At 44.4% G+C, this 19,338-nt stretch overlaps 1 protein-coding gene across 4 annotated transcripts in view; it reads right to left on the bottom strand.

Annotated features, from left to right (window-relative positions):
• The window catches only part of ndnl2 (necdin-like 2), a 26,090-nt gene extending 6,752 nt beyond the window's left edge, over positions 1–19,338 (bottom strand). The window contains exons 1-10 of one of the 4 annotated variants that reach the window (XM_086212851.1): positions 19,213–19,338; positions 18,957–19,040; positions 12,369–12,488; positions 12,198–12,261; positions 7,496–7,575; positions 7,333–7,415; positions 6,206–6,282; positions 4,968–5,010; positions 4,833–4,895; positions 2,754–4,698 (exon numbers count right to left, since the gene is read on the bottom strand). In XM_086212851.1, coding sequence (XP_086068977.1) covers positions 4,599–4,698; positions 4,833–4,895; positions 4,968–5,010; positions 6,206–6,282; positions 7,333–7,415; positions 7,496–7,575; positions 12,198–12,261; positions 12,369–12,488; positions 18,957–19,007 — 681 coding nt within the window. In that variant the 5' untranslated portion in view covers positions 19,008–19,040; positions 19,213–19,338 and the 3' untranslated portion in view covers positions 2,754–4,598. Of the gene's footprint in view, positions 1–2,753; positions 4,699–4,832; positions 4,896–4,967; positions 5,011–6,205; positions 6,283–7,332; positions 7,416–7,495; positions 7,576–12,197; positions 12,262–12,368; positions 12,489–18,956; positions 19,041–19,202 lie in introns of those variants that run through there. The other 3 variants (XM_086212852.1, XM_086212849.1, XM_086212850.1) reach the window with 3 other exon arrangements.

The raw sequence follows: 19,338 nt of genomic DNA, 5'->3' as shown, positions 1-19,338 counted from the left end.
TGACTCTGTCCAAGTAGAGCAGGTCCAGCACCTCCCTCCTTCAATGAACCTCCACCCAACAATTCTCCATCCGCAGCACATCCTGCAACAGCAGCCACCAGAACCTTCCTTTACCAGCAGGAAGGAGGAGCAGATCCAGGATCAGTGGGGACGGAGAGAGAGCAGGAGAGCAGGACAGAGACAAAGACAGAGAATGGAGAAAGAGAGACAGAAGGACAGAGAGGGACAGAGATAAAGAGAGAGAGAAAGGAGGAGAGACTGATGGACAGAGACAAAGACAGAGATAAAGAGAGAGAGGGACAGCGATAGAGAGAGAAAGGAGGAGAGACTGATGGACAGAGACAAAGACAGAGAATGGAGGAAGACAGAGACAGAAGGAAAGAGAGGGACAGAGATAAAGAGGGAGAGAAAGGAGGAGAGACTGATGGACAGAGACAGACAGAGAATGGAGGGAGACAGAGACAGAAGGAGAGAGAGGGACAGACATAAAGAGAGAGAGAGAAAGGAGGAGAGACTGATGGACAGAGACAAAGACAGAATGGAGGAAGACAGAGACAGAAGGAAAGAGAGGGACAGAGATAAAGAGAGAGAGAGAAAGGAGGAGAGACTGATGGACAGACGGGGACGTGAGCAGGTGGTGCTCGTGCAGTATCGAGCAGGTCTACTCAGGTTAAGTACTGGAAGATGTTAAAGTCTGGAGATGAACCAGAGAGTTTAGTTGTGAGGAGAGCTGATCATGTTCAGAGCCAGTGGTGGTCCAGCCGTGCAGCAGTAGCGGTCTGGACTCTTCCTTGCTCCAGCTGCTCTGTGGTGTGGTATAAACCAGAGTCTATGGTCTGAGAGATTCTGGCTCTGAGCACACCAGTACACTATTCCCAGGATTGAACCTATAACCTTCTGATCATAGTGCTGCCGGATTACCTGACTAAACTAATCCCACAGGTATCCTTCATACCTTTTCACACCTCTTACACTTCCAGACATGTTTGTGCATGTGTGGCTATCCAACTGCTAGATGTGGGAAAAAAAAGTGTTTGCCACCCTGATCAAATTTCACCTCCAAGTTGTAAGAAGCAGTTGTTGGTAGTTTCTACATGATTTCACAAGACAGCCCCCAGGAGGGCAAAACAATGCAGCCATCCAATGAGCTACCAGATGAGGAAGCAACTGAATTTCTGCATTGACAGTTTGTGTCGCCATCTGGATACAAGAATAACCGAGGAGACAAAATGTGCTGTGCTCATCCATACGCTGTCTGAAACTTTGGAAAGAGGATGCGGATTCATGCTGGACGTAAGGACGGTGAGTGATGGCAGGCTCCAAAGCACGTGTGTTTGCAGTGAACAATTCAAAGGTAAACTGTATTAAATACTGTGAACAGGGATGTGACGATACACTCAGCTCACGAGACGAGACGAGAAACAATATTGGGTTCACGAGAACGAGACGAGATTTTAAGAAAACTACAATGACAGTATACGACTTGACCAACAGACTTTTATTTAACTGAGTTGCACATGCATTTTGAAATGCAACTCTTTACGTGTTTGATGTAAGCATGAGCTTTTAATAAACTTCTTCCACAAATTGAAACGAAAACTAAAATGTATAAAAGTTAAAATAAAATTAATTACTCTTTTTTTTTTCCAAGTGCAAAGCAAAATTAAAGTTCTACTCTGTCAATACAGAGTGCAAATAGTGCAAACAGAACCTGAACATGTATGGCACTGACAACTTGCTGCACTACACATCCCAGCTGCGATGAAAGCACCGATGTCTCGTGTTGTTGTGGCTCTGGCGCTTGACTGTGGAAGTTGAAGTCCGAATGCGTTGGTCAGCGTCGTCTGGCCTGTTAGGGTTTTCTTCACAGCTGCTGTTGATTTGAGTTCCGAGCTGTGGTGGTGCTGTATGTGTCTCTGCATTGTGCTCGTATTAGCCGTGGTGTATGGCAGTATTTTCATACAATGCTGGCATAATTTTCTGTGTCTTATCAGTCACTCTACTGCCATTTATAGTTTCAGCTGGGAAATCAAAATGCTGCCTAACAAATGATTTGAAAGTGGCAGGGGCTTCTTCAGTGGCAACACTACCAGTCTTTTCGGCTGTGTTTTTAAAGTCATTGTTGAAGCGATCCTTCCCTCCTTCTCCTCAGCTTCAGCTCCTACTTCTCTTTCTTTAGGCTCTGGCAGGCTCGAAGTAGCAAAGGCGCATTACCGCCCCCACAGGTCACAAATATTAGTTCACAAATCTCACGAGACATATTTAACAGCAGCAGCACGTCTGGTCTTCAACCAGCCCAAAAGGGCACATGTCACCCCGCTGCTGGTTTCTCTTCACTGGCTTCCAGTGGCAGCCAGGATCAAATTCAAGGCACTTCTCTTGGCTCACAAAACAATCCCAAGAACGGCTCCAGCCTACCTGGAATCCCTGATCCAGGTCTACTCTCCTTCTCGCCCACTACGCTCTGCATGCCAAAGACGCCTGGTGCTTCCAGCCCAGCGCTGCTCCAAATCCCTAGCCAGACTCTTCTCTTCTGTTGTTCCCAAATGGTGGAACCAACTACCGAACTCTGTGCGTTCTGCTGAGTCCCTTTCTACTTTTAAGAGTCAATTGAAGACTCAATTGTTCAGAGAGCACCGAGGCACTGAACCTGACTCTGCTCCTCTTTGTGGTAGAATCAGTCAGAGGGTCCAAGACCCAGCACTTAGTGACTATGTAGCACTAACTGTGTTGGGTGATGTTGTATGTTTGTCAAAAAAAAAAAAAAGGGAGGGGGGGGCGACACTTCTTCTGCCACTAGATGGCAGTACCTGTGACCAAATCACTACTGAAGCACTTTTGTGCTACTATGGGTTTCTCCTTAATTAAGTCTGAATTCTTGCTTGTGTTGTACGTCGCTTTGGACAAAAGCGTCTGCTAAATGAAATTGTAGAATTGTAGACACAACCAGTCTTCATCAACACCTGAAACACCTCCACAAAGAACTGCACAAACAATTCTAGGACAGCCGAGGCGCCAAACAGCCGACAACACCGAGTCCGCATGACGTCAAAAGATTGCAGCAACCGTCCATTTCTGTGAGTTTAGCGAACGCGACTCCGCAGCCACTCATTCGCCCTCTGAGAGGCTCTTCAGCGCGTCAGGGAATGTGGTGACATGTCAGCGCTCCTGCTTGAAACCTAGCAAAGAGACCATGTTAGTGTTCCTGTGTGAGAACTTGAAGTAAGAGATGTGTTAAAGGAGTCTTGGATGGATAAATCTCCCCTCCTCTTGATTCAGTGGTTCTACATTCCTCACCATCATAGAACTGTATTTGCCACCTGTTCAGCAAGAAGATGGCATTGGCAGGTCTCCATCTTTATCATGGGAGAAATGTTTAATTTGCCAGTTGCCATGTTTAATTTATTTTATTGATGTTTTCACCCAGATATCTTTTAGTTAGAGGCTTGGAAATTGTTTGAATTTGCTAACACTCAGGTTTGAGCCTTGTGCAACTGCAATATGTTAAAAATAAAAGCATATGTTGGATACAAATAACTGTTCAATTTCTTTATTCAACGGGCCTAGGCTATTAAATGTGTGTGGTCTATGTTCGCTGTAAATATTAAAACAGAAAGATATGCTTTAATGTACTGTAGCTAATATGTACCCTCTGATATTTCATAAAGAATATATACATACACATTTATCACAGGTCATATCGTTATCGCAATACTGAACAGTGTAATCGCACATCGCATGTTTTCCTGACACCCCCCCGCCCTACTTGGGAATTCAAATGTTCACATACATCTCAAAAGTAAAACAAAGTGTCCTTTTCCTTTTAGCAAAATTAACAAAACCAAACCCTCATACTGTTCTTTGGTAAACAAATGGTCAAGTCATGTGAGAGTGGGATTTGCTTTATTTTAGCTGCTATTGTCACCCTTTCTTTGCCTTCTAACAAGGTGTCCATCACTGCAGTCAAAATTTCTTTTATCATGTCTGCATCATGAAATGGTTTCTTGTGCTAACCCTGATCCAGGCCACTTTGAGGGAGCACTCTGTATCCTTTTGCTGTTCTGTCATGCACTAGGTCATTTTCATGCGAGAAGCCTCTTGACTTTTTCAGCTTTTTTCTTTTATCTGTTCGTAGCTGATTTTGGGGGGCAATCTCTGTCAAAATCGTGGTGGCGCTTCTCATAATGGCGTTTTATGTTTTCATTTTTTATCAGAGCAACAGTGCTTTCGCACAAAAGACACACTGGCTTGGTGCTCGAAGGAAGTAAGATAAACATATATTTGTAGGTCCATTCGTCAATAAATTGGCGATTTTCAGTGTCCACCTTTCTCTGACTCCATTTTGATGTCGGGTGCCGGGTGTGAGCAACGCTCCTGCTGCAAAGATGTTACCGCTGCCTGCACCGTGCAAAGAAGACACACTGAAGGAGGAGGGTGTGTGACTGCCGGTTTGCGTAGTTATCAGTCAATCTGTGCATCCTTGTCATGGGAATGACAGCCCATAATGTAAGCGTGAGCGCGTGCACAGTCTCTCACACGCACACACACACACACACACACACACACTCTCTCTCTCAGCCAGTCTAGCCTTGCATCAGTCAGAGTGGCGTGCTGTGTTTGGTTTTTTGCCCTGGGTCCACAAAGAGGTGGTCCACCGTCCAGATGCAGACCGCAGTCCACCTATTGCGAACCCTGGACCTAGCAAGCAGGTAATAAATAGTTTCAGTCCATTTCGACTTTTGTTCCAGAGACACTACCTGGACCCAGAAAACACTGCTGGCAGCATAATAACTGCAAACAGAACATAGGGAGATGAAAATGTTCCTTCTTACCTTTGACGCACAAACTCATCTGTGATCACCTTCTTCACGTCACCGAGTTCCTTGTGATTTTCTCTGGAACGACGAGAGAATGGATATCAGATGAAAGCTACAAAATTCTGAATTACACACCAACTCTCATCTTACCCGGGGTCAACACGAAGTTTCTTGAGCATATTCCAGATAAGGTCTACAGGGCAAAACACAACCAGAGGCTTATTCCAACATTTCAAAACAACAATGCATTTGCCATATATACCACTTTATGCAAATGTGAAGGGTTGTGTTTGATTAATAAAAATGAGGTGGATGAAACAACATGGAGGACAAACAACTCATTACATTTCAAGGCAATAAAACCTTTCTGAAAACGGAAGCCTTTTGTATGCCTGGCCAGGAATGGTCTTTGATCAGCTACCTACAAAATCACTTCCACCACAGTGATTCAGCCTTCAAAATAAAAGCAACTGTGCTTAATTATTATGGTTAAGTCAGAGCCAACTTTAAGAATTCTGAAGGAAATTCAAGCAAATCTGTTGCTAGCTTGTTGTTAGCAGCTAAGTCTTACCAATCTCCTGCTTTCATGTACATTTCAGACTTTATTAATATTCCAAATTTATAATCCATTTTTGTTAGTTGTGGGTGCTTTCTTTATGTCAAATGGTAACTGATAGTGGCAGCACAGCTCACTGGGCATCAAGGAACCCATTGAGCATGAAATTACTCAGTAATTTAGAGTAAAGAAAAAGCATTACTCATCAGAAATGCATTGTTTTAAAATAACTGCTTTAAATATCAATGCTGATACTGAAAACTATTAGAAAACCTGAACATCAGGAGAAGTGGTGGCATAATGGTAAGTAAGAGTCATCATGAAACTGAAATAAATAGATGGATATAAATCATTGCTAGTTTAAAACAGTGATAACACAGTTTAACTTTGATATGCTACAAAAAATTGGTTAACATAAATGACATGAATTATCACGAAGTCTGGAACTTGAACGTCAAACCATGATTATGAACACATGAAGCGCTGCAGGGGTGGGTGGAAAATTATTAACTATAATATTAGCAATTAATAATTGTAAACAGGCAAAATAATCAGTGGATAGGAAAGTTCCACAAGGGGAGAGAGGGAGAGGAAAAGTGAGAGAAGAAAGGGAAGACAGAGGAGAGAGACAGAGAGGAAGAGAGAGCACCAAAGAAAACTTAGAAACACGACCTCTTTCTTCCCCTGGCAGCTGAGCAACAAGGTTTTGCCAGGCTACACGATCAAAACCAGTATGAATGATCTGGAGTAGAAAAGGGTTAGTGACCAGTGAATCAGCAGATAGGATGAGAAAAAATGCCAAATAATAATGAGCTGAAACTGATGCACTCACTTTCCCTGATGACTCCTCCTTTCATGAAAATAACACTCAGGATGACAAACAGCAGTCCTGTCTTTGGGACGGTGAGGCTGCCACAAAGATAGTCACACAAGTGGGGGGGTGGTTAAACACAGAGGATCGGTAGATTCCCACTCTCTCCAGAAAAACGCGATTATGGGATCTCATAATTCAAAGCATAATCAGCCAAAGTATGCATGCAGGACATGCATGATTCCATAATCCCCGCATTTTCATTGCAAAAAAGCCATACATATCTTCCCAGTTGAAAAACGCTGCTTTTACTTCACACAAGAGCAGCCATTTTCCTCCTGTTGCCTTGGGAACATTATGAAGCGACGTCATCGGAGAGCTGCAAACCCCGCGAAGAAGACATGAAGTCCACAAATCTGTCTCATTTGCCAACAAAAATAAGCTTGGAACTTGTTTGACCCATCAAGGTTCTTTAAGTTTGAGCCACATGTTTATTGAGGTCTGAGATAAAACAAGATGAGAGCTTAATTCTCCCCAGCACGTCCTGTGCTGTGTGTAGGCTCGCTTATCATAGGAAGTCTGAAGAAACAACTCTTTACATGAAGGCCCAGTGAGAACAAAGTGTTTGGGGAATCACATTTTGTTTTCAAATTCATCAACCTGCAGTTTTTTTCAAGTTCCTGCAATTTCATCGCATAAAATTGCTAAATATCCCACATATTTCATGGCATGCAATGTGCTGCACAATCAAGGACTTCTTCCCGCAACGATCGCAAAAAAAATGCATTTTTCTAGAAGGACTGGATTCCATGTCATCACAATTACCAACCTGGAGACTGTCTCTAGATCAGGAGACTTTCCAGACCCCCGTTTGGACTTTGTCATAAGTGACTAGCAGCAAATCAAGCAATTCTTTTTGTCATTTGGACAAATGTTTGTGTTGACCCTGATCCTTTCTCCACCTTTTAGTGTCCAGTACATGCAATTTACTTATTATGCACATTTGTCGATGATGCACCTCGTGACTGTTGGGACAGCCAATTGCTACCTTCTTTACTGAGGAACTGGCAACATTGCATGCAATTTTTAAAAAAAAATATTTTCAGTGTCCCATTGTAATAAGAGATCCATAAACAGGACATACTCACTTGGACGGGGCAGCTTCCAACTTATTGATAAGTATGTAGAGGTGGTTTTTGGCATCAATTTCAACAAGTTTCAACCCAAATACCTGATAAAGAGAGAAGAACATAGTTTTTAATTTAAATGTCTTTGGAATGTTCATCTAATTGAAGCTTAGATTCAGCAAACCTGATCGAACGTATGTGCTGCCTTCTTCATGACCTCAGGGTAGATGTTCTTGTACTCTTTCAGGATGTGCTTCACCAGGTCTGACAGACAAACAAGAGCGAGGACACATATCATTCTTCTATGTCCAACCTAGTCGTAGAAGATGCTGCAACACTGCAACCAGACGGAGGTGGTGATGAATTTAATCTACAAAAACACCCAAAGCTCCTTCTACCACTCCATCACTGACTCCACAAATGGCCCAAACATGCACCCATCAGCCAAAACATTCACACTACTGGTTTCCTTGACTATAACCCCCCCTCGGTACTGAATCTGTCTGATGGAGGAGTTTATCTATTGGGTTTGACTGATAGACGTATCTAATGCTGTGACTATCCTATTTATATGAATCTTACTAGAAGCTGATACAGTTCAGTATAATTACATATATTGATAATGTATAATATTTTAACACCGTTTTGGAATGCACACACTTTGAAATTCTGGGCTGATAGAAAAGTTTAAAACAAGTGAAACCACTAGGCTCAGCAGGCTCTTTAAGTTACGAGAGACAACAATTTTAATAAAATAGTTAAAAAAAAAAAATTCATCCACAGAAATTCTAGAAAAGGTGCAAAATGTAGTCTAAATTTACCTGAAAAATAACAGTGGAATAATGATTTAAAAGAAGTTTATTGTTGCTAATATATAGCTTCCAGACAGCTGAGTGTCTCTGAGCCAGTGTGAGCAGGCTGGTACCAGGTGTGTCAGGTGTACCAGGTGTGTCAGGTGTACCAGGTGTGTCACCGACCAGGAGCTCAGGAGCAGCAGGTGCTGATTAACCAGAGGAACGTCTGAGAAACATGAGGCTTCGTTCCGTTAGCGTCTCAAATACCGTCGGACCAACAAAGCAGCAAGACGAGGGGCAGTACAGGTTCAGCAGCTCTACACTGGTCTGGGCTGGAAGAAGGGCTGGACAGCCATACTAGGGGGAGGGCCTATTATATAAACCCTAACCCTAACCCTATGGACAGCTAAGCAAACGGTTGCTAAAGAACAATAGCAATGGGTCAAGCTAGCAACTTTAGCGTAACAGGTTCATTTTGTTATTGTTAATGAGTGACATTTAGGGCTGGGTAAAAAAAAATTTGTTTTGATTCAATCCATTATCAAAATCTGGCAATATGGATTCATAAGCATGAGATCAATTTTTACCCAAGAACCCCAGTAGCCTCTTGCACAATGAAGCAGTGGCGCGCATAAATCTGCTTGACGTTCATGAGAGTGCAAAATGGCCGACGCAGGTAAAACTCCGCTCAGCAAGCCGTCCCAATGGAAGTCTGTCTTTTGTTGTTCATCCATCGTCAGCTTCCGCTTATTCCTACACATTAAGGGTCGCAGGGGGTGGGGTGGGGTGGAGCCTATCCCAGCATCAACGGGCGAGAGGCGGGGTTCACCCTGGACAGGTCCATCGCAGGGCCAACATACAGAGACGAACAACCATTCACACTCACAGAGAATCAATCAGCCTCGTCCCCAATTGCATGCTTTTGGATGGTGGGAGGAAGCTGGAGTACCAGAGAGAACTCACGCAGACACGGGGAGAACATGGAGACTCACCCAAAAAGATCCCGTGCCCGAGCCGGGACTCGAACTCGGAACCTTCTTGCTGTGAGGCCACAGCGCTAACCACTGCACCACCGTGCAGCCTGTCTTTTGTTGTTTTAAATCCAAAATGGTTCCAGACATCAAAGAGCTGGATAAAACCAAAGTGGTTTGCAAAATCTGTCAAGCGGAGGTTAGTTACTGCAGAAATACCACAAACCTCAGAAACCACTTGACAACGTATCACACAACGCTAACATTAGCTTCTAAGTCCACCAAAAAGACATCCAGGACAAAACAAAAGAAACTGAGGGAATCACTAACATTACCAGCCGATTCTCCACAGGCAATAAAGACAACAGAGGCCATCGCAACTTTCGTACGCAGTAGTGGAAAACGAAGGCTTCAAGCGGCTAGCTCAGGTGCCCGAATCACACTACGTAGTGGTGCAACGTAAATATCTGACTGAAACGGTTATCTCCATGATGTATACGTGTGTGAAAGACGACATCCAAACGAAAATGCAGTCAGCAGTCAACCTTAACCCTTGTACATGACAGTGGCTTCTCACTATAGACAACAACTGGTGCCGTATGTCTCATGCACTACAGACCACCGAGGTTCTCACAAGCCACACTGCTGTTAATATAGCTGATATGTTGACGGGGGCCATACATGAGTAGGGGCTGACCAGCAAAGACCCAGCAGTTGTTACGGACAACGCTGCAAATATGGTCTGTGCGGTGGAGGTAATGCAGCTAATGCACATCAAGTGTTTTCCGCACACATTGAACTTAGCCTCAAAGGCAGGTCCAAAAATCCCAGCTGTGTCACGTCTGCTGGCTTGAGTGAGGTGTATAGCAACGTTCTTTCACTGGAGTACGATGGCAAACCACATACTGGAAGAAAAACAGATGCTGCTTCAACTGCCAGCTCAAGCTAACAATAGACGTTGTGACGAGGTGGAACAGTGCTCTGGACATGCTGGAGTGCTTTTTGGAGGAACAACAAGCTATCTCTGCCACCTCTACTTTCACAAGACGTGTGCAGGAATGAAAAGGATCTGTGGACCTTAACAGAGGAGTATGTAACAATTGCCTAAGATTTGGTGCAGGTCTTGAAACCACTGAAAGAATTGACACCGGCAATGTCGGAGGACAACCAACCAACTCTGTCCGTCATTGCCCCACCTCTCGCCCTGCTGCAAGAGGCCTTGACCCCCAGCCTCAAAGACTCCAGCGTAGTGAGGGACTTGAAGGCTGCTGTCGAGAATAACTTGAGGACAAGGTATGCTTAGGACTGTGTGTGTAGGAGCCATATCACATCACTCGTCTTTTGATTTGTTTATCCTGTGGTTGCCACAGGGATTCACGGTGTTTGGGTCATGTGGGCACTGGGTATGAACACCACAGGTGATATAGGGAGCTCAGTCACCGGCACACAGAGAGGGAGGAGAGAGGTGTGCATGATAGCCATAATTTTCATTGACCGCATTCACTGTTTTAATTGCTTTTCGTTTTGTTTTGATCAGTTGTTGCTCAGTTGCATTTTGCAAACAGTGCACATGTTTACATCTTTACTGCGTTTTGTGACCAAAGCTGTCTGAGGAGCTGTTTGTTTATATTATGAAAACTTTACCTGGACTTAGCGAACTTATGTAAGCAGCAGCACGTCACACAAATGTGCGGGACCACACACCCTCACTGCGACTAAGGACAGGAAGTCACTACAGTGTGTGTGTGTGTGTCTATGCAAAAGTCAGTGGCAGGCCAAATCAAATATTACAAAAGCAAAGTTTTGTATTTTATATGGTTAAACATGGCATTCTCCTTTTACTATATGTGTGTTTGTATGTGTGAGATTGTATATTTGTATGCATGGCACGTTTATCCTCATACTGTGACAACAAAAATAATTTGTGAAATGTCTTTCAGATATGAAGGGCAGTAGGACACATTGCATGCAGCATCAGCGCTGGATCTTCGCTTTAAGGCCCTACCATCCCTGTCTATAAAAGAGCGAGATGACACCGTCTCCAGACTGCAGACTGAGGCTGCCACTGCTGCACGTGATGTTTTTTTTTTTTTTAAACTATTCAATTTAATAAAAATATTTTCATTGAAAAGTTCATAAATGACTTTCAATCCATTTATTTATTTCTGTTTTGTATCTTTTTTTGTCTTATTCAACAGCAAAATACTGACAGTAATGATGCTGCAGGAGCTGAGGAGATAGGTGAGGTGACTTTGCCCAAGAAGCCAGAGAAGTCCAGCACTTTTGAGTCTCTCCTTGAAACAGTCTACTACCAACAGTAAATGAAAGTGGAAAAAACTCCAGCAACAAGGGCTGAAGATGAAATCAGAAGATACAGGGCGGAAAAAACTGCTGGGCAGCAGCAATTCCTCACATTCTTGAAACTGCCTTTGTTGCCAGGTTTACCTGAGTTGAACAAACCTGCACATATACAGGTGGTAGAGTTTTTTTTGGCAAGTGAGAAATGGGTATTAGTTTCACAAAGGCTCAGACATCAGCTCCATGTCAATGCTGATCTCAACAGAAATCCTACTTTTTTGTTGCAATGCAACATGGGAATGTTTCTCTGCTCATTTTATCAAGCTTAAGCTAAACCAGCTGCAATAAATAAAACATAGAAAATAGGGTGTGTCATCAGCCTCATGGGTGTATCGCAGATATATTGTTCTGCGTATGTTTACCGTGTTAAAAAGCTTTACAGCAGATAAAATCAAGAAAACAAGACTTCCGTGTATTCAAAATGGAGTAATGAGACTTGTTTATGTTGGTCTTTATGTAAATGGTCATGTATGTCCCTGTTAAATGTTTTAAACGTTATTTGTTCAATAAATCAGCCTTTACATCGTCATATCAGTACAAAGCTGCTGCACAATCAACATGGACAGGGTCCATGTTGATTGTGCAGCACTGAAATTCACAGTTTCAGTAGTCAGAGATTTTCTTCTGTTCTAAAATCAGACATCCAAACCCAAACATCCCACGTGGGTCAGGCCCTAATGGAAAATTATTGTGTCAGACGAGCTCACACACACACACACACACACACACACACACATTGATGGCGGTCAACATGAGGTCCTACCTGCTCGGCGAGTAGGAATCTTCTTTTGGTCCTTCACCAAAAAGTACTGCACCACCTCAGCTGTCTGCAGGACACAAGACGACATGATGGAAAACACGGTGAATCAGCAACAGTGTGTGTGTGCGTACACGTGTGTGTGTGTGTGTCTGTGTGCGTACACGTGTGCATCACCTTCTGAGCGACCTGTGCAGATGAGAACTTCTCCAGCCCTCTCAGGACCTGTGAAGTACTTGGTTGGGTAAATGTGATGTCTTCATCCTCCTCCTGAGCCAAAATACCATCACTTTGCCTCTATGAGTCAAAAGAACAGATAGACCAACCTGATTAACTTTATTCCACTTGGCTTTCAAATGTAAGCATTCACCAAACATCAAAATAAACGTTAAAACTTAAAGAACATCAGATATGACCAAATAAGACTAAACAGTATTTCCAAAAAAAGATTGCAAGGTGCCTAAAAAAACAACAACAAAACAGCATGCAATTTAAAACAATAAAAGTCAGTGGACAAGAAAAGATTTAAAGCAAAAGAAAATCATTAAAATACAGAACAAAAATCCAAATCAGCATAAATGGGTTTTAAAAAGAGGCAGAGAGAGACACTGAAGGACAGACTGTGCCCCAACCTTGGGCCTAGGACAGTAAAAGTGTGGCCCCCCTCTATCTGAGGTCTGGAGCTTGGAATGTGGAGAAACACTTGATTTTCTTATCTGATGAACAGAATAAAATGTTAACAGTTTTGACCACTATGTGGGCAGTGTCTATCATAACCATCCATCCCTCCATGTTCCCCCTCTCCTCCTGTTGAGGGTGGTGGGGGTGGAGCCTATCCCAGCAGCCTTCCCCCTGGACAGGTCACCAGTCCATGGCAGGGCCAACACATAGAGACAGACAACCATTGGCTCTCCCAGCCACGCCTACGGTCAATTTAGAGTCTGGATTAACCTGGTCCCTCTTGATGTCTTTGGACTGTGGAGGAAGCTGGAGTACCAGAGAGAACCCAGCAGGAACAGGGAGAACATGGAGACTCACCCAGAAAGACCCCGTGCTGCAGCCGGGGCTCCACCCACAACCTTCTTGCTGGGGGCCACAGGGAGGACCACTGCTCCACCGGGCCGCCCTCTATCATAATCATTGCTTATAAAACTCAGGACCTTCACACAGGATCTCTGGGTACAACTCAGAAGTTTGAAACTGAGGTACAAGCCAATGGTCCTGAGTACACCTGGTAGTAGGCCTGGGCGATGTATCAATTTTATTAATTAATTTTTTGAGTTTTTTGTTGCGGACAATTAAAAAAAAAAATTAGGTTTTACTCTTCCTGCTTTGGCGCACCTTTTGTCCCCACAGAGCTTCCATGGCACTGAACAAGTGACTGCACACTGCAAATTTGTCTGAAGCCCATTGCAACAAAAGGCAGCAGCACAACAAACTTGTTTCAGCATGTAAAACAGAGGCATCCAGCCAAGTGGGAGAAATGCCACTGTGCGGGGGAACAAGACCGCTGTAACCAACAAACTCTCACTAAAACAAACAGCTCTCTGTGGCGGAACCATGTATGATAAGAAAAAGGCATCACTGAAGCAGTCACTTTGCACATCCCGAAAGATATGGTACCCATATAAACAGTGGTTAGCTAAGTTTTTGCTCAGAACAAAGGAGAACTTGTTTGGAGTTCTCTCTGTCCTTTGTACTTATTATTTTCTTAAAAAAAAAAAATCTGAAATTTATTTTTAATCCATATCGCCCAGGCCTTCCTGGTAGTAAGATGCATCCTTAGGTTTGACCACTGAGATCACATCCAAAGGTCGTCTGGACCAGAGTCCTACAGGCCTGTGTCCACTAATGTGTCCTGAGCTACACTGATGGAGCCTCATCACCAGACAACCTTCACTGAAGTGGAAACGCCACTGCTGAGCACCTGCACGGCCACATAGTATTAAGTCTGGCCATGTGACAAGCTCAAAGAGAGAAGTTATTATTACTATTATTATTATTTTGGCCGGATCAAACATCTGTGGCAGTTTGGTTGTCAGGAACACACTGAGGAACAGACCTGGTTTGGATCATTGTGATTTCTCTATTCTACTTTTAATTTGTCTGATAAACATGAGAAATACGGATATTAACGTACAACTGTATATAACCATTTAAAACTTATCATAAACTTGTAGGCACATCTGCATGAGTGCCACAGTTCTTTATGAACGGTTGGGAGTCGTTTTTTCTTTTCTTTTCTCTTTTAAATCAGAATCAGAAAAGACTTTATTGCCAAGTATGATTTTATACATACGAGGAATTTTTTTGTGGTGCTGTTAATGCATGCAGTCCAATAAACTAAACTAAATTCTTAAAGTGCAGAAGCATATAAAAATATAAATATATACAGTCTGTTGTGTTGAATAAAGCAGCAGTGCAGTCAGCAGTAATAAATACCACAGACAAATGTGCAGATGAAAAGGTGCCACTGAACAAGTTGTCCAAGTTGAGCGTTAATGTAACGCATCGAGTTCAGGTTCTGTTGATGTGACAGGCAGACAGAGACAGAGGCTGAAGTGGAGTGTCAGAGTGTCAGGGGGGTTCTGGGCCTTGTTGAAAAGGCTGACAGCAGACGTGGAAAAAACTGTTCTTGTGGCAGGAGGTTTTGGTCCTGATGTACCGCAACCTCCTGCCAGAGGGGAGAGACTCAAAGAGTTTGTGTCCGGGGTGGGACAGATCAGCCACAATTTTTCCTGTGCGCCTCAGGGTCCTGGAGGTGTACAGGTCCTGAAGAGGTGGGAGACTGCAGCCAATCACCTTCTCTGCAGACCAAATGACACACTGCAGCCTGCCCTTGTCCTTGGCGGTGGCAGCAGCGTACCAGATGGTGATGGAGGAGGTGAGGATGGACTCAGTGATGGCTGTGTAGAAGTGCACCATCATTGTCTTTGGTAGACTGAATTTGTTCAGCTGCCACAGGAAGTTCATCCTCTCCTGTGCTTTCTTGATGAGGGAGCTGATGCTCAGCTCCCACTTGAGGTCCTGGGACATGATGATTCCCAGGAAGTGGAAAGACTCCACAGTGTCAATGGTGGAGTCACAGAGGGTGATGGGGGTAGGTAAGGCTGAGTTCTTCCTGTAGTCCACAACCATCTCCACTGTCTTTAGAGCATTGAGCTCTAGGTTGCTCTGGTTGCACCAGGTCACCAGGTGGTCAACCTCCCACCTGCAGGCGGACTAGTCACCATCAGAGATGAGTCAGATGAGGGTGGTGTCGTTGGCAAACTTCAGGAGCTTGACGGACTGGTGACTGGGGGTGCAGCTGTTCGTGTACAGGGAGAATGGCAGAGGAGAAAGAACGCAGCCCTGGGGGGATCCGGTGCTGATGGTCTGAGAGTCGGAGATGTGTTTCCCCAGCTTCACACACTGCTTCCTGTCAGACAGGAAGTCTGTAATCCACCTGCAGGTGGAGTCAGGCACGTTCAGCTGGGAGAGCTTCTCCTGTAACAGGGTTGGAACGATGGAATTAAAGGCAGAGCTGAAGTCCATAAACAGGATCCTGGCATAGGTTCCTGTGGAGTCCAGGTGCTGGAGGATGTAGTGGAGGGCCAGGTTGACAGCATCATCTCCAGACCTGTTGGCTCTGTAGGCAAACTGCAGGGGGTCCTGGAGAAGGTCGGTGATGTCTTTGAGGTGTGAAAGCACAAGGCGCTCAAAGGACTTCATGACCACAGAGGTCAGGGCGACGGGTCAGAAGTCATTAAGTCCTGTGGTGCTTGGCTTCTTGGGAACAGGAATGATGGTTGAAGTCTTGAAGCAGGCTGGCACGTGACAGGTCTCCAGTGAGGTGTTAAAAATGTCTGAACACTGGAGACAGCTGATCAGCGCAGTGCTTCAAGGAGGATGGGGAGACAGAATCCAGTCCAGCTGCTTTCCGGGGGGGTTCTGTCTCTTGAAGATTTTGCTGACATCCTAAATGGAAAGCGTTCTTGCTGAGGAGGGTGGGGAGGGGGAGAGGGGGGCCAATGAGGTGGGAATTGGTGGAGGTGACTGGATCTGGGTCTGTTGGGTGGTGTCGTGGGTGATGGTTGCAGGGCTGTTCCTTCATCTTTCAAAGCGGCAGTAGAACTCGTTCAGGTCGTTGGCTAGGCGTCGGTCGTTGATGGAGTGGGGGGCTTTAGGCTTGTAGTTGGTGATGTGCCTGAGCCCTTTCCAGACAGACGCAGAGTCGTTGGCTGAGAACTGGTGTAGGAGCTTCTCAGAGGACAGTCTTTTAGCCTCTTTCACCGTCTTGCTAAACTTGTGCTGCGCCTCTTTGAGTCTGTCTTTGTCCCCACTCCTGAAAGCCTCTTCCTTTGCCAACCTCAACTGTCTGAGTTTGGCTGTGAACCAGGGTTTGTCATTGTTGTAACTCACCCTGGTGCGTGGTGGAACACAGCAGTCTACACAGAAGCTGATGGATGACATCACAGCCTCCGTGTACTCATCCAGACTGTTGGTGGCAGACCTGAACACATCCCAGTCAGTGGAGTCGAAGCACGCCTGGAGAGCCTCCACCGCCTCACTGGTCCACTTCTTTGAAGTCCTCACTACAGGTTTGCAGAGCTTTAGTTTCTGCCTGTAGGCGGGTTAGGGTTAGGGTTAGGGTTAGCATTTAACAAACTATTTAGGGAGTTCGCGACTGAGGTTGCCTTTGTTAAAGTCCCCAAGAACAATAACTAAGGAGTCTGGATAGGTCTGCTCCACACACAGTATCTGGTCGGCGAGCATGCGCTGTGTGTTCAGCACGTTGGCCTGCGGCGGGATGTAAACAAAGACCAGAATGAACGAAGAGCACTCACGGGGTGAATAAAACGGTTTACAGCGGATGACGAAGGATTCCAGGTCAGGAGAACAGTGCGACTGTATCACTGCACCAACCACCGTTGATGTAAAAACAGACTCCTCCATCTTTGGTTTTGTCGGAGAGTTCCGTGTCTCTGTCCACGCGGTAGAGTTGGAAGCCTGCCAGCTGCAGCACAGAGTCTGGTATTAATCCACACAGCCACGTCTTCGTGAAGCACAAAACCGCAGATGAAGAAAAGTCCCTGTTTTTGCTAAACAGCAGTTGCAGTTCCTCCACTTTGTTGGACAGAGAGCGCACGTGAGAGAGAAATACTCCCAGTAATGCTGTGCGTAGTCCGTGTTGGCAAAGACGTACGAGCGTACCAGCCTGTTTTCCCCTCCTCCTGTGTTTCGCTGCGTGAGCAAAGGTGAGCGCACCTTTGACCAGAATGTCCAAAATTTCTGGAGTTGGGAGCAGAAAGTTAGGAAATAGATCCTTTGGAGTTGTTTCCCTGATGTTCATGAGCTCATCTCTGGTGAAAGAGTTCCGGGTACCATCGCAGAAAACAGAGTTAATGCACCAAAAGAAACGAACTGGTGAGCACCAACGCACCAACGCGCCAAGGCAGCCGTCTGTGGTGCCATCTTAGATAAAAATACCATAAAAATACTGATAATACCAATAACTCTTTGATGATAATCATGATATTAAACTTTCATATTATCACATCTCTTATGAGAAAGTACCTCTGGCTGCTCCGCTCTCTCTCTCTTATCAAGGAGCTGATGTCTCATGACCATCAGCTGATCTCTCTCCCTCTCTCCAGTGTTAAATGTCAGTGACAGACAGACTTGATGAGTTTGTCAGTTCAGCTCAGACGTCAGCAACATACTCACCTGTGTCACCTGTACTGAACATAAACTGCTGCTGCCTGCACACCAAGTATTACATGTGTTCATTTACACACCTCACTGGAGGTGAGACGCGTGTTACAACCAGTGTGAGGTGACCAGGGATCCCATCACATCAGGACGGATCACTACTTAACATGGTACTGTGCAACAGCCAACGCTTATGCTGCTAATATCTATTGTAGATGCTCATGGTTTAGAACAGTGTATTTTTTTTTTTTTACTGTAGTTTCTTCTATTTATTGCTGCGTCATTTTTCCACTGCTACCTCTCTGTTTCTGCTGCTGTAACAATGACGATTTTCCCACTGTGGGACAAATAAGGGGTTATCTTATCTTACTGACAGGTGTCAACAGGGTCAGTATGAACTTGAACCTGTAATCTCCTTTCCTGAGTGACAGCTCATCGAATTTATTATTATATTATAGAATCACAGGGGAACAAATGCTGCAGAAATGGCATTTTTTGGTGAAATATTATGTTGTTACTGTTCTAATAAATTTAGGTAAAACAATTTTTAAAACAGAACTGCAAAAATACACATCAATATCAGTTATTTGTGCGCATCTTTTTATTGCAAATTAATACTCTCATGATGGTGTTTGTTTAGTAATGCATTATGTTGTCTCTATGGGGCATTCTTACAAATTTGTAACAATACATCATTGATGTGCTGATCACACAGCACAGCAACTTAACCCTGTACAGTCAAACTTGTAGTGCACACAGATCCCAGTAGATACCAGCCCATAGAAATACAAAATACTAATTATACAGTTACATGGATTATTGCATAAATGACTAATGAGATCCCTCTTAATGGCCATTAATAACCCCAAAACAAATACACACCTATATATATATATATATATATATATATATATATATATATAATACATTCAAACGTTGTTAGGTTATTTCATCGGGAGAAACCTGATTGGGAGGCGATTGCTTTGTTACAGCACCTTAGCATCATTCCAGCTAACTTGCTAAGGAGCACACGTGCTGTCTCTCGAGGTTCGCAACAATACAGGTAGAACTTACTTTGGTCTGAGAGCAGCTCGGAGTGGTGCACGGTCTCTTTCTCTGCGTCATGTCGATGAGCTTCGCCTCGTTTTGAGGGGTTAACTGAAACACAAGCGACACCGCGAACGTTGATACCAGAAACGTTAGCTGGCTAACCTGAGACGGAGCGCTCGCGAGCTAACCTAGTTAGCAACCTGTCACGACAACAAGGTTCAACTTAAACATTCATATTCGCATCTAAGCTCACTGCAACAACAAACCGACCTTAACCTACCGAACAACCTCAGAAACGGTTCTAGATGCTCAGTTTCCCGCTTGCAGATTTTAACTTGTCTGTTCACGTGAGAAGGTGGAACGTCTTCTTCTACGGAAAAAAAATGATGCACCCTGATTAGCGCCC

The sequence above is a fragment of the Aulostomus chinensis genome, chromosome 9, assembly GCF_037954235.1.
Source record: "Aulostomus chinensis isolate RoL2024-O1b breed Wild chromosome 9, RoL_Achi_v1.0, whole genome shotgun sequence".
NCBI classification, from domain to species: Eukaryota; Metazoa; Chordata; class Actinopteri; order Syngnathiformes; family Aulostomidae; genus Aulostomus; species Aulostomus chinensis.
Note: the sequence above shows the minus strand (reverse complement) of the source record. Positions and strands in the feature narration are given on the sequence as shown.